Source organism: Bombus affinis, chromosome 10, assembly GCF_024516045.1.
Source record: "Bombus affinis isolate iyBomAffi1 chromosome 10, iyBomAffi1.2, whole genome shotgun sequence".
Classification (NCBI taxonomy): Eukaryota; Metazoa; Arthropoda; class Insecta; order Hymenoptera; family Apidae; genus Bombus; species Bombus affinis.
Window position 1 is genome coordinate 10,220,770 of NC_066353.1, and position 16,153 is coordinate 10,236,922.

Here is a 16,153-nt window from a genome sequence, read left to right on the forward strand (position 1 = left end):
TCGCGCCACAGGGTGGCCAAGAGGGTCACGTTTGCCGCGCTTTTTCGACACGGGCCACATCGCGAAATCTAATTGGTCAATCGGGAAACAGCCATCTTTTGAATGGGCGTAGCCGCTCGTTAATACAGGGTGACTCACCCCTGCCTGCAGGAAAGCCTATGCCTCCCGTCCACTAACCTTCTCCCTTAACTTCCCGCTTCCCTCTCTGCGCCACGACCCTACGTTTACCCTTTTCTTTCTCTCTGCACGATCTTCCTTCTCTTATCAACCCTCGTGCGTTTTCCTTCTCACCCCTATTCACCTTCTCCTCCCTGTCACGTACTTTCTCTTTATCTTTCTCCTTCCATCCTGCTGACTCTCAGCTCCCGCCATCGTTCCCCTTCGCGCTGTGTCCTTCTCCATTCGCAATCAGCTTTCCCCTCTATCTATCCGCTTCCGTCTACTAGGTATGCCTTCGTCCCTTTCTATTTTTACGCCCGATATCTCGACGCCCCTTCGACGCTTTCCCAGTTCACCCTCCTGAAAGTTTTACGGTGCTAGCAGCCCTTACCACGTCTAACCATCGACGCGACCCTGATCGGCCGCAAGGGCCTCCGAGGCAGATGATACCCGGAACAACTTTCCTTTTCCAGGTTTACGGCGTGCACGAGGACGAAAAGACGAGATACGTCCCAGGCTATTTCCAGGACCGGCGCGTTCCCGATGCGGCCCCGACCACGCACGCTCCAACCAGTCAGGCTACTGCCTCCAGAAAAGACGACTTTTACTTTCACCGTTATCCCAGCCTTTGTTTCTCCAGGATCTTAAACTGCTCCGATCTATCTTCTTATACTTATCCTTCTTTTCCTACTATTAAAGAGGACAACTTCTTTTCTACAAGTTTGTCACTTAAACAATGGCAAATACGACCTAAGGAGGAACTAACGTCCTTTTTGAAATATTTATGTTTCACAGTACGTTCGGAATATCGAAGAAACACTAATACGTAGTAGGCTATAAATCAAACGTACGACTGTTCGAAAGAAATTATTCGAGAGGCGGAACTTTGATCGAAATTCTTTTTCACTTTCGCATTGACACTGAACGAGAGAAATTTTTCTTTCCTATCTCGTATTCCTTTTAATCGCGATATGCACGATGCTGAATTTAATTTTAATAGAATCATAGATAGAACATGTCATGCATCTCTCGATACTGCATTTTCAGTTACGACGCACGTGGAAAAATCCGTGGAATACGATAGTTTTGGAGCTCTTAGCCTCCGTTCAATCACAATTATTCCTATACATTTTCACACGGATATAGTGACCGACAAATATTTTTCCACGCTACGATCGTCCAATTTTTCCAATCAAAATTGCACTATCGCGTTTCGCCGCTGAAACTCTCTCGGTTTTGTAAAAACAAATTGCCGACCAACAACTTCTTTTTTTCTTTGAAAATGTACGATATTTCGTAACAAAAGATAAACGGGATCGTGACGAGCGGAAGACAACGTTAGGCAAAATGAAGAAACCCGAATTTCCTTTCACGTATCCCTTCAATTTTGGTGGATATCCTCAAACGTTCGTTACGTTCGGAAGTCGGAAATCTTTTGGTGTCGTAAGGAACGATATCTCGAAAATCGTGCGGTTGCTGAAAATATCGCCGGATACGTCGTCGAAGACTGTTCAATGTTTCGGCGTTAGTATGCAAGCGAATGGCGTATCAATGTCGGTTGCAGTTCTGGCTGCACCGTTGGTAAAATGCATTACCCCTCTGCCAGTTAACGCCGCATGTGGTATCCCACCATCGTGCAGTGTCTCTCCCACACGGCCTCAAATATGCGATGCACGATGCAAGACTCGGCGTACGGCATGCGTAAATGTGCATTGCCATTGCCCCACCATGAGCAGTTCCGCCAATAGACGTCTGCCACGGATCTGTAATGAAGTCGGCTGATCGGCAGAGCCTCACTTTCCACAACAATTATTTTAACGACAAATATTAAGGGGGTGTCCTGAATTAGAATGTTCTAAAACAGCGTCTTTGTGTGATTTTTTTTTAGAAGGGAAAGAAAGAAATCAAGTTGTTGAATTTTGAGATACGGTTTTATATACATTTAACGAATACAAACAAATTTTTTTTGAAGTAAAAAGAAAAATTATAACAGATTTCTAAGCCTGTTTCACGGGCTACAGTTTTCAATCGGTGGGAAAGATCCACCTGTAATTCTTCTCAAAAGAGGATTAAATTATTATATATTTTTCTTCTCGATGAACTAAAGAAAAGGCAGAAAATAGTGTAAAATTAAACATTTTGGCGGAATTAAAGAAAACATGTGTTTTATAAAAAGAACAAATAAACTTCAAGGTGCTGTGACAATTATTTAAATAAACTTTTTGACGAACATTTTTTAGTTCGTCGAGAAGAAAAATATATAATAGTCCTTAGTCCTTTTTTTGGTTTTTTGTTTCAGTCGTAATTACGAGGTGGATCTTTCCCATCGATTGAAAACTGCAGCCCATGAAATAGGCTTAGAAATCCGTTATAATTTTTTTTTACTCTAAAAAAAATTTGTTTGTATTCGTTAAATATATATAAAACCATACCACAAAATTCAATAACTTCATTGCTTTCTTTCCCTTCTAAAAAAAATTTCAAAAAGACGCTGTTTTAAAACATTCTAATTCGGGATACCGCTTTAAGTTATGGCAAGGGCTCCTCATAATACCAATGATATAAATTTGCATCGTCTTTGTGGAATTATCACAGAAAATATACGTTGCAAATTATTGCGGGCGTACAGATGCACAAATAATGATTTATTTGACAAAATGTGATTTATAAGATGAAAAGCGTAGAAAGACGCCATAATTTTGCGTGTTTGATAAGAGCGACGAACGAAACGCAATACTCCATGCGACATAGGATAGACGACCGTTATCAAAATGGAAGAAATTTCCACGAAGTACGAGAGCTACCTTGATTTTTTCATTTTTAGTACAAAATTCGTTTACTTTAAAACTTTCTTTTATCCGCAACTGTATCTATAGATAGGTATATGATGTTTGTAAGGAATGCCGAAAGCCATCGAAAGTTCCTGATGAGTAATAAAAAATAATAGAAAAAATGTGTAACGCGCTATATATTCTATGCGAATTGTTTTCCAAGATATTTATAACAGCTACGTTTAAAATAATTTAATCTAATATCGTATTGTTTCTTTTTAAGATTTATTAAAAATATTTCGAAGGAAATTCGTATCGCGATTGGAACTGTAATTTGTATTTAGACAGCTCGCGTAAGGGAAACAAATTTTATCGCATAGTACCCACCTAATTAGATTGTTCCTAACAATTTCTACGGATTAATTACGACTGGTTAAAAAAGCACAGATAAATTCACTATCTAAACGTTGCTACGTTTATTCTCGTTTAAAATAGTTCCAAGAGAAACAAAAGATGCGCTTAGAAGATTCTAAAATGCATATCGATAATTCAAGAATGATTTATTTTATTTCTACCGATACCAGTGAAATTTTACAGGAAACAATGGTCTATCAATTTTCTATAGGGTAGAGATAGGCTGCAACGATTTCCCTTCAAATTTTTCCCGATCCTTTATCGAAAATTTGTATGGCAAATTCGAAGAAATAAACGGATCCAGCTGGAAAGTACCATTTCCACTCGTATTTGAAAATACCGTACGAATGTCTTATGGCGGTTGGAAGCTGCAGTTCTCCAGCCTGCAAAATGCATTACCCCCCACCTGCATGCATTACCCCTCCACCGATTTTCCCCCTCCAGAAGAGGCCACCGCCATGCAGAGGATGTTCGTTGTTGGCTTCCCTCGTCACCATGAGTTGCATAGAATAAAGCGATGCAACGATGCACACTGTGAATTCGAGGACAATAGGGGGGATGCAACTACGAGCCGCCTGTCCCCTCTTCGTCTAACCATTTCCGAATGAAAATTCAAAAGGAAACACGGGAGAGGGGTTACATCTGTGGCCGCACCTCCTACGTCCGCAACTGAGAATCCTCTTCACCGAGCCAGATGCTACAACTGTATCTGTAACTATCTATGGATGTGATAGATTTTATCCGCCAAAGTTGACCTTTTTATCAGCGACAGAAGAATAGAGGAGTAAGTTTTGGGTAATAAAAGTCTATACTGGGTATGTGGAACGTATTAGACTGCCCCAAAAGTTTCTTTCGTTCGATGGGGAAATAATAAACGCGCGACTTTTGGTTTGTTTTATATTATTTTAGTGAATTACGGAGGATCCATTTTGTTCTATTGGGGCATGATCAATTGATAATTGATCGAATGCGATAATGTTTCTTTTTCTTATTTGGTAGACTATTTACAATCAATTGTCATTGAGAATTATAAGTAAATTATTTTGGCGCGTTACTGTAACTCGGATTATAAAAGTTTATAGCATGTTTCATTCTAGTTGAATCTAATAGCGATAATGTGAAAGAAAAGATATTGTGCACCTATTATTTCCTTATGGAAGAGAAGAAATTTTTGGAAGAACCTGATAGACACTGCTAAAAGCTCGTCGAGTATTAAAGCGAGTAATATCAATTTGTTCTTTACGATAGCCGGTCGATTCGATGGCGTAGTTTCAATAGTGGAAAATAAGAAATTCTATACAACAGTATATACTTTTTCCTATTGTAGATTTTCCTTCCTTCTAGACGTATTGAGGCTACAAGTCGTATTAGAATATTAGTAACCTCGGAAATTGAATTTTTATAATTTTAACAGAACGTAAGACGAATAAGAGGAAAGGAATAACTTTTTACCGCAATTTTGCGACGCTCTATTTGCAATATAATTTATTCGTCTCAAGGATAAACAGGAAATCACGTGACAAGAAGAAGCAACATTTGAGAAAGAGCCGCGATATGTACAACGACGCAAACCCCATTGCTTTTCAACGAAAAACGTTAAATTTTCGTAGAAAATGATCGTATGCAACTTTAAATGGAACGTTGCATTAACAGGGCAATGCGCATTAAAGGTAACATTGTGGAAAAAGTCGTGTAGTTGGTAGATTTCACTGTAAAATATTAAATCTTTCTCCGGTGTATCCTAAATATTTTAATATTCCTATTCGTTAGAACCAAATAAAATGAATATTTGATGACTTAAGGTAACGTGGCTTGGGTAATACATTATTTATTCGATGTTCCGAGTGAAAATTTCATTGTCCTAAATGCATGGTAACGGAAAGAGAGGAACGTATCTGTACAAAGTTCGCGAGTTTGCGAATTTTCAGCCGCCATTTATACGCTGGGCCCTTTTGCCAACGTTGGTGCTCGAACCTGCCCCTTCAGCTACCATATGTGCATGTACGCGTCTACCTACATATAGGTACGCGTGTACATGAGCAACATGGTTGGATCCGTGTGTTTATAGTGCACGCCATTTTTATTTCCTCAAATAATTACTTACTCTCGATCAACTCTTAATACTTGTTACGTATGCGTTAAGGGATACTCAAATTCCCGATATTATTGTTGTGTATATTTTTCATTATATATATATACACATATATAAATAATTCCTATCATAACATCGAACAAATCGTTTTACTCGCGGACGTAACGTTATTATAATAAATGTCAGGAATATGTAAAAGAAAATTATAGAAGATTAGAGATGCGGTTGGGAACGTTACATTATCCTTTGTCGCTGTGTCGTTCTATTCAAGCAAAAACATGCTGGGAAAGGAGTAACATGGTTCGGTGACCGTTAGAATCCTAATTCCGGCACATCAAACGATTGTCCTATTTTAACGTAGCGTAACCGCAAGAGACATCGTTGCTATACTTTCCTATTCTCCATCTGCTGGAATAACTGCATGCTAATCTTAGGGACAGGTAACCGTCCAAGACAATAACGGCACGCCGCAGTTAAATTCGCGAAGGGATTATGTTATGGCAATAAACACTTTCGGTTCTTGGCCATAAACGACACAGCGAAATAGCATATAGCATAGCGGCGCATCTAAAGGCAAAAGTCCTTTTACCCATGACTCATAGTCAGCAAAGGAGGAAAGCTTTTTACTTAACGTTACGATACGCTTTTATACGATATTTCTTTAATTAACAATTTTAGCAATACAACGTTAAGGCGATATACGTTCCACGACAACAACCGTGGTGAATTGATTATTTATTTCTGAAAATTCAGAATCATATACGGTCCACGTGGAAGAAAATTTGAATTTCTTCGGCAACTTACCCTTGGAATATCTTCGTGCCGGATAGACCAATGGCGACGATTCTTGAATACGAGCATTATGAGAAAGGACGAACCGTAAGAAGAAGCGAAAGAGTTATGTCAAAGATAAAAAAAGGGATTTGCGTGGAAAAAAAAGCTACTCATAGCAACCCCTGGATATTGTCATCGAGGGATCCATCCGTGAGATCAGTTCTTTTTGTGGAACGTCATCTTTTTCCCTACGATTTCACGCCGGGATAATGGATTCCTCGATCCTTTGGATACGCTCGTTACAACGGCATTTCGAAACAGCTGCAGCTGCCAGGCTAGAGAGACCGTGATAACTAGAAAATCTTGCCTGCGACTAGCCCAGGGAAAACGAAGTAAGAAAACAAAAATCTACCATAGAAGGAACGAGAAGGACTCGGAAGTGGAAGTACGCCCTTTTAGCGTTTCTCAGCTAACAGATTTCCTTTGCCGCTGGTTAGTTCGTAGAAATTCAGGCGAGAATATGACAACATAGAAGAGGAATAACTAAACGAAATAAGGTTTCTATCCAGATGCACATTCTATTGAAAAAATTGTTTTTTTATTTGAAAAAATTTTACAATCAATTCTCGTTGAGAATTATAAATAAATTATTCTGTTTGTATGTTTAAATTTAGCTGAATTTAGTGTTTAAATCTACTGTTGAAAAATGAAATCCCTTCCTAAATCGCACAGTGAATTGATTTGTCCCTGAGAAGATTAGAACTAAAGAGCAGATATTATTATTATTATTGTTGCTGTTGTTGTTATTATTAGCTAGATATAGTGTTAGGAGATACTATAATAAAAATACAAGCAAGGGAATGAAAGATGATTTGAAACGATCGAGGTAAAAATTCTTTGTCTGAAACGGTTAAAAAATTGCTATTTGAAACATGTAACAATTTAGAAATTTAGCCTATTTATAAAATCTGAATATTTGGAATTTTGACATTCAAATTTTTAATCTACGACTATCCGAAGTTATTTCGTCTCGATCCTACGTTCTCTCTGTAAAATATCGATCGAACAGATTACTTATCTGAGGAAACTCGTGACTTAAATGTCTTCAACCTTATATTCGATTTTATTTTTTTTTATTTTTCCAATTCCAACAGGCAACACGCGGTACGATTCAAAAAAAAAAAAGAAAAAGAAAAAGAAAAGAAAAAGGCAAAACAATAGCCAGCCAGCATTGTTCCCGTAACTGTGACTAATTTTCACAAGGAATTTTAGCGTGTCGAGTGGAGCCGAGTCGAGCCTTTCCTATTTCTCTACCTTCGTATAAATTTTACTGCGCGTAATACTTATTTGCCGCTATTCACGGGGTAATTCCCTGTTTCCCGTGCTCGGCACGAATTTTTCGAAAATTTGATTCGGTGAAAAGATAAATGGAGAAAGAAGACACTAGATTTTAGCCACGAAACCCATATAATGACCATGTACAGCTCGTATTTCATCCGATTATTCGTACGTGCAGGGCGATTTATTGCTCGGAGAATAGTTTTCTAGGCCAACAAGCTAGAGTCGCTAGAGAAATAAGAAGGGGCACCAGGATCGTTTCGAAAATGGGGAAGGGAAAGGAGAGGGAAACGGGGGGAGGCCATCCGGGGCAATGCCAGCTGCGCTACCGTAACATAACGAGGCCTAAACGCGGGCGCCTTCTACCAATAGGAACCAACTGTTCATTAGGCTGTTGGTACAGGCTGCTCCAAATTATCTACGAGAAGAACTTACTGCGAGGGTGTAGCGAGCACTGAGAGATTAGATCTCGCCCGGACGAAAACTGAACATCTTCTGAAATTCTGCTCAACGCACGAGAATCGGTTATATACGAAAAACATCATGGAAATGGATTTACGTTTCACGACAATTTCATCTAGTTAAATAAATACGATAACGTTGTTTCCGGTATCTTATAGAATAGAAAAGCATCGAAATTCAAAGATTCTTAGCGCGTAATTATTTGATATTTGGTAGCAACCGATGTTGTAATGTCGTACGAAGTACGTACGAGAAATTCTCTATTTGTACACACGATGAGTTATTTTAGACATTTGATCTTATCTTTCGTTAGCATGTGAGAAGAAATTTCTTACAAAATAAGAGGTTATTCAAAGATACAGAGCGTTGTGTGCACGTACTACAGACTAACATCTTTCTGATAAATTCGGGAGGATTTAAACGAGATCGAAGGGAAGGGACTAAAGTTTATTCGGTAAAGTGCAAACAAAATCACGATGAGTCCATCTAATGTTTTCTCTCGGTGCCGAAAAACCCTCTAGCGACAAATACGGGGCGAAATTTCACTCGTTGGAAACCGCAGCTGCTGCATTGGCAAGTTAGGAATCTCCTAAATCCTAACTTATCGACTGTCATGGTGCGATGGTAATTTATTCTAAACTCCGCCTAAAGCTATCTATAACATAGAGTCGAAATCTATTAATTAATTGCCTTTCGCAGCGATCGTCATAATTATAACTGAGAAACTCTGTTACTCTATACGTAATTATTGCGCTTATGCAATCACGCCTTTCTAAATGTTTACTTTAGTTCTATTTATAGTTATCGCTGCACTTTGTGTTTCTACCAGAATAATATCAAAAAAGTAAAAATTCTTTTTAACGTAAAGTAGAAGGAATAGCTTTCGCACAACCTATGTGCCACTGTAAAGAATAAATCGTATTAAAGAACAGAACGCGTTACCGATCGGTATTTCTACCCTTAGAATCACTTTAATCGTGTTAGAATAACGACGAGACAATATACGTGTATATGTAAGGATCGACAAATAGGTATATCTTAAATATTTGTATTTTCAATATTATGGTGTATCGAACGTAAGATATAGATAAATTTAAACTCACGGAGAACTTCATGATTTTTATGTTTTCTTGAATCTTTTTCAGGAAAAATGTGTTCTATTTTTTGATGCATCGCATGGAAACATATGGCAAGTTACAGATGTAGATTGTACTTTCGACTCGACCGAAGTAAAATCACATAATACGTACACCACGTAGCAGCTGCGAACCCAAGAGAATGCCACAGCAGCTTTCCAATTCATTTTCCGTTACTCGGATTTTCCCTCCTCCCTTTCCTTTTATTCGCCAGTGATTAAGGAAAGCAATGAAATATATCGTACAATAGATGTCAGAGAAAGACACAAATAACAATTAAAACTGTAAACACCGAAGAAACAAATTATCGTCAACAAAGAACGGTGCGTAGTATTTACCATTATCCCACGTTATTTCTAATTATTCATATGTCTTTTATTCTCTTTTCTATACTTTTCTATTCCGTCGAAATAGGATCGCATATATCGAACGTTTCTTTGGTAATAGATACTTTTTAATAATTTAATTACACCAGTTGTAACGGGTGTAGACAAGTTTGTAAATTACAAATAAGTTTTATGTATATTCATACACAGATGTAGCGTATGTGGATGATGAAACAAAATATATACGATATCATATACATGAATATGATCGTACGAAACACTCAAATAAAACGAGAAACTACGATACAATTTTAAAATGGCTCTACGTAATTTGTTATATCTAAGAGGAGGTAAACTATGAAATCTAATATATCAAGGTATATACCATTACCGAGGGAAGCCACATAGGAAGTTTAAAAAAGCGTGTTCCTGGCTAATGTACCTACTAAGCATCGTGTTATGTTATGGCTTTAACAGGATTATGTTGGTAAGTACCGAAAGTATATTCAAATTACACGAATCGTGATTAGATTACTTAACAGTGTAGTATGTTACGATTTACAGATACGTAACAGAATACACACAAACGTAACGATAAGCTGATTCCAATAGCTACAAAAATACGACAAATATTTGCGATTTCTGTGCTTTTTCTACACAAGCTAGAGAAGCGTTTATAATATCCTGTGGCTAAGTTTCCTTTGCATACGTCTCTAAGGACGCCCCCATTAAACGGTGGACAGGGGTAATCGAATAGTTCTAAGCTACCGGAGGGTCGGAATAGGCGTTCTAAAATTGGGAGGGGTACGTAGGGGAACAGGAAAACCGGATGGCACGACGAAACGTAGTCGACTATATTCTGAATTCATCCTCCATTTCGAAACATAATTTTTATTTCGGTGCAAATACTCTATTCTCGTTGATATATTTTTTTAAAGCAAAGAATTTAATAAATTTATTAGTTAATTTATCATATCCTTCCATTGTTCGCTTAATTAAACGAACCGAAAATTCCAATTTGGAAATAAAATATTTGTATATATTCTATCTGTGTCACGTATTCTAACTTGTACGTAAATCACTTTTAGTGAACAATATATATAGCATGATTTCATTCGTCTACAAAGAACAAGTAATTATCTACCGATTTAATAAGTACGTATGTCCTTGCAGTTTACGTTCTACGTTCAATAATCACGAGAAAAGCAATTTTAGCTAATTAATCGTTACTCGTGGAAGGCAGGTGAATAGAAACAACATGGACGCAGTTTCTTCCTTTTCCAACCTCTTACCCTGAGCACCCTGACCCTGGCCACATAGGCAGCTGTCTCACTCCACCCCTTTGTGGACATGGCACTGCTCTAACGTAAGAGCGGATTTGTCTATGCCTGCACGGTGCGCAAAATAGCGTATTGCAAGGCTATCGAAAATCATCTCCATAAAATGTTATCATCCATTTCCTCGATTAATAGAATCTCTCGCTTATCGACTTGATATATTTCGTTTCTATCTTTTACGAATTAGAACGATTCGAAAAATGATCGAAATACATTAAAGCATGATTATTTAAATTTCACGTACGTAAATGGTTTTAGTAATTTAGAAAAAGTTATTGGTATTTTAGTAAAATCGTAGTAAAATTACGTCTAAAAGTTTCATAATGATTTCACGTACACGTATACATCAGAAACAGTTCGCAGAAAATTTGCATTTAATTTTAGCATCGTTCATTGAAATGTCTATGATGCTCGCACATTAAGCAAGTACCTAAACATTTGTAACGAGCCAGAAGAATAGATTCTACCCTACTGTTGCTGCAATGGAGGAACGTAACGAAGGTTACGAAATAGTTGTACAGAAATCATCTAGTCGCCTATATAAATGTAAATCGGACACGAAGATACGCATCTTCGATTCATTCGCTGGTCTCATCGTTTCCAGCGGCGCTTAGCAAAAAAAAAAAAAAAAAGAAAAAGGCTGATAGATTCGTACAACGATCTTTCAATATGAATACCAACGACGAGGCAGGAGCAAGGAACTCGTTAACCATGCTACCGTTCGCCGAAAACACCCGGTAGATTTCTGCAGGAACCGAACACGCGCTACGGCGAGAAAGAGTAAGGAAACGACGATGGGAAGGCGCGAGAAAGAGAAACGTGGACGCGTTCGCGCGGGTCGCCGCTCACACGCGTGTATCGGCCACGCGTATGTACATTTTCTACTCGCGTACACGCATGCTCGTGTGCGTGCACGCAACCTGAACGAACGAGCGAGCGAGCGAGCGAACAAGCGAGCACGCATGCACGCGAGAGCGAACATGCACGCAGACATAGACGCGTTGCCGGCTGCGAAAACCGGCGTGCGAAAATTGTCCAATGAGAAACAGAGGCGGGAGTCGGTGGGGTAGCCACGTGGTCCCATACGAGCCAATAGAAGGCGATGTGTTCGCGAATTTCGAGTCGGTTTCCCGCTTAGCGCTCGCGAGCTTCTAGTTGCTAGAATAAGACAGACTGTAAGAAGGAAAAAAAGAGTGAGAAAGTGCACGCACGAGCAAGGAGAGACAAGAAGGTTGTACGGTTTGTAAAAAGGAGCAAGGAAGAAGGAGCGGGAAAAAAAAAGAGAAGAGTGACGAGTTTGCATCGTATTGCCCCCCAGGACACGCGAAAGAGCAAACGAGAGGAAAGAGAAAGAGGGAACGAGAAAGGGTGAAGCGACGAGAAGGAGAGAGAGAGGGAAAACGCGGAATGAGAGAGCCCCTCGGACGTCGTGTCGTGGTCTAGCCAAAGAGACAAGAGACTGGTAGGAAGGTGCGTCGTCGTCGTCGTCGCAACGAGAGGAGAGGAAAGAAAGAAAGAGAGAGAGGAGAGAGAAGTAGCTGGACACACGGTGAATCGTCAAGAGAACGGTCAACGCGCGTCCCTTAACCTTAAAAAAGTTGAAGAGTCATTTCTGAGAAGACACGGTCGTCGTCATAGTCCGCCGATCGGTCATCGCAGTCATCCTCGTCGGTTTGTATGATCGAGCTGGCTCGAGAGACATCCATTGCTACCGGAAACACGCCAAGACTGTGTACTACCGGTGTCGACTCGACGTGACAGAGAGTCGTTGTACCTCGAAGCGAGCGGGAAATAGACAGCGGTTCCAGAGGAAAGGAAGAAAGGAGAAAACAAAAGACAGTAGAGCCAGGAACGCTTGGAAGATTGTTCAAGAAGTTACGATAAACCTCCTGTGTCCCTTTCGTTTTTTGGTGTGCAAGCGCGAAAAATCAGGCCGAGTATCACGCGAGAAAGACAATCGTGTTCGTCGAGACGTTAAGATAGTAAGAAAGGAGAAAAAGGCGACGAGAAAGACCCTGACGAAAGCGCGCTCTCGTGTTCGTTTCTTCCTGCGTGATAACAGGATTTTCAAGATCGTCATCGTTGTCGTCGTCGTCGTCGTCGTCGTCGTCGTCGTCGTCGTCGTCAACGTCTGCATCCCGTACGTGTATTCGTCTCGTATCGGAGATAGTTGCGGTCCTGGACGTGTCGTAAACGTGCCGTGGTCGTGTCATCGTCGAGTTCGTCCGCGACTTTCATCGGTGTATTTCACTTCGGGTCTCCTTGTGCGAAATACTCGGTTATCCATCGTTATCGCGACGTGATCATACATCCTCGTTGGCGTGTTGTGGACAACATCGTCAGCGATCGCATCGTCTAGCCGCGTGCCACTAGGCTGCAAATTTTTCAAGCCACGTGACCGAGACGTATCTCGGAAAAGCCGCCACCATAACGTCCAAGAGCGAACCAACCACCATGTCGAAGCTCTACGTGGGCAATCTACCGTCGGATTGTAACGAGAGTGCCCTCAGGCAACTCTTTCAGGATCATAATTTGTCGTGTACGACGATCCTGGTGAAACGAGGCGGCTATGCGTTCGTTGACTGTACCGATCAATCTGTAGCGGATCGTGCAATCGACAAACTTAACGGTGAGTTCAGAATCAACAGATGAGATAATGTTGGATAGATCGCTTCGCTATGTCGCTATACTTTATGTTCTTATCGGCTGTTGCTACGCTGATACCGAACCTCGTGTAAAATATATGTACATACCTATGTATACTGCTTTTACTATGGCAATATATCGCTACGTTTACTGCTGTTGTCGCTATTATCACACAGGGTCTGCTGTCACGTTTCATGACTGAACGAAGAAGAACCTTCGCAAGGGGCAATGCACGGGACATGGGGCCTTCGTGATTAATTTAGACATTGCAAAATGTTTTTATCGCTTTATATAATATTACACTTTAGGTACGGCCTTTACACTCTGCAACCAGGGAAGTCAACTTGTTTTGTATAAAGTTCTTTGTATGTTACGTGTGCAACAAGTTCCGTCTACCTGTACATTAAGATTGTCACGCTTTTACATGCTTTTTCAACTAGTTTGTAAGATATTCTAAGTAGAAATATATGAACATTTGCACGCTTGTATATATGCTTCACACGATTTTATGCTTACATTTACTTTCCCACCTCGATCGAACGATCGGTATCCTGTATATAGTCAACCTTATCCAGCCCATCAACGCAATTACATATATATACACGTATACTTTATTTATATACACATGTATTCATATATTGGAATATATTTTTTTACTATATCTACGTGCAAATAACAGGCAGCTTCACCGTGTTATTCGGTAAATCGATCGTCAATTATATTCATCGGTGAAAGGACAATCGCGACTCGTTGCCGATTCCTTAATTTTTATATTCACTTCGATCGCTCTAACCGTGAAAATACCGTGAAAACAAATTGAATACGATCTATTTACGCGAGTTATCTCGAGGAATCGGTGACCGCTTTAGACGAATAACCACTGTAAATTGTCTATCGGATTGAGAACCCCTGTATGGGATCTCGAAAACATTTATTTTTCCATTTTCGCCGAATATGTACTTTGTACGTTGCGAATACCACGATACAGTCGTTTAAATATTTTTACATCGTACAGGTTAACATTCTATGCTTTCGCCTGCGTAATCATTCGAAGGTTTTCGTCCGAGCGAATCGTACCTTTGAAATTCCCCTTAAAAACGGCGCGAGATATAGAAACTACTTTACGAATGCTCGTGTCGTGTGGAAAACTTATCCACGTGGTGGAGAGGCGCACGCATCAGCAAGATGGCGGAGCCGGTTATACCGGCAAGGTCACGCGTGTGGGTTTCGCCTTTGAGATAAGTTTCTGATAATCATTCGCGTCGTGGCCAACATACTGTTGTTGATCGATACGATTGCCAGCTTCGCCTAACGTGGCAATAGTGATTCCGGTATTGAACGAAAATTACGATGTAATCGCGCGACTGATAAGCCGTAACTGTTTAATCGTAAATGATTAGAATCCAATTATCGCGAAAGAATACTGAAATTTCATTCCGACCACGCGTTACCAAGGGTAACGGTGCGTAAAATAAATTTCATAGTCTATCGATAGCCTTGTTTGTCAAAGGCGTAGGAACACTACGAAAGTGAAAGATCGATTAAAATCGCTAAAGACTACGTCAATCGATGCAGCTACTCTTTTTCTCATAATCCACTAGTAACTCGACGATAGTCGTGGACGAAGAAACGTTTACCGACATGGTCGGACGCGTCTTTCATATTTTTCGTAAAACGATCGCATGCCTATAAATCCTGACCATCCGTACTGAATTTCAACTTTGTCTCGAAAAGTTAGATCGATACTTGACTAGAAACGACTCACGCCTGTACGTCGGTGATTCTCCCGCCCAAAAAACGTGGTCAAGGTCGCGTCTGTACGCGTGACGTATGGTTCCCCCACTGGCTTGATGCGAGGTTAAAATTTACATCGTGAAATACCGCCAACTTCATCTCGACGCGTCCGTAGAAATTGGTTAGTCACACTCGTCATGCACGATGGCCATGCTAATCGAGTAAATCCAGATCGTAAATTTTGTCGACGACTTCGTAAGCAACGTACGCGCATTTGTACCTACGTTGATCGATACACTTGCGATTGCTTTTAGAGATTGATAAGGTTAACGGGATAGGAGAGTATGTAGAGTACGCGTTGTTATTTCCCGAGGATCGTTTTTAAACCATCTTGCCTATATATCGCATAACAATATCGTTTGTATCTGTAATCGCGAAGCAATCATTTTCGTGTCGTACGTATGTAAGATAAATCACTGTTACGCTCGTGACAGTCTCGTAAGTACGAGATGCTAATCGACGCGTAATACTTGCTTCGCCGTAATAAACCGATTTACGGTAAAGATTCGATGCGACGAATATCCTATATCTATACGATAAAATAATTCTATCTCGTATAATTAAAATAATAAGTTAGATACTTTGGACACGGTATAAATTACTGGAAGTATTTGAATTCCCAGGAAGTACGGGACGTAAGCAGTTGAGAAAATTTCGAGTATAATGGTAGGCAAAAATGTAGCAAAGAATACCACGAGAACGGTCGGCTTGCTTAGAAGCCGGGTTGCAAGAAAGAGGCGCGGTACGAACATTGGAACGATTCATAGGGAATAGTCTCTCCCTCTATTTCGTTAGCAATACAGAAGGCTCAGTCGTTGCTCTGCAGCAGCGGTACATATGTATGCGGGGCTGATCCTTGGATACAATACCGTGTGCGGAGAACGTTACCGCTTAGTACAGAACT

General features: G+C 40.1%; 1 protein-coding gene across 1 annotated transcript in view; it reads left to right on the plus strand.

Moving 5' to 3' along the window:
- The first annotated feature begins 11,956 nt into the window (after positions 1 to 11,956).
- Positions 11,957 to 16,153, plus strand: part of LOC126921042 (insulin-like growth factor 2 mRNA-binding protein 1) — an 84,953-nt gene continuing 80,756 nt past the window's right edge. Inside the window, exon 1 of the mRNA XM_050732205.1 lies at positions 11,957 to 13,438. Within this exon, the coding sequence (XP_050588162.1) occupies positions 13,264 to 13,438 (175 nt within the window). The 5' untranslated portion in view covers positions 11,957 to 13,263. The remainder of the gene's footprint in view (positions 13,439 to 16,153) is intronic.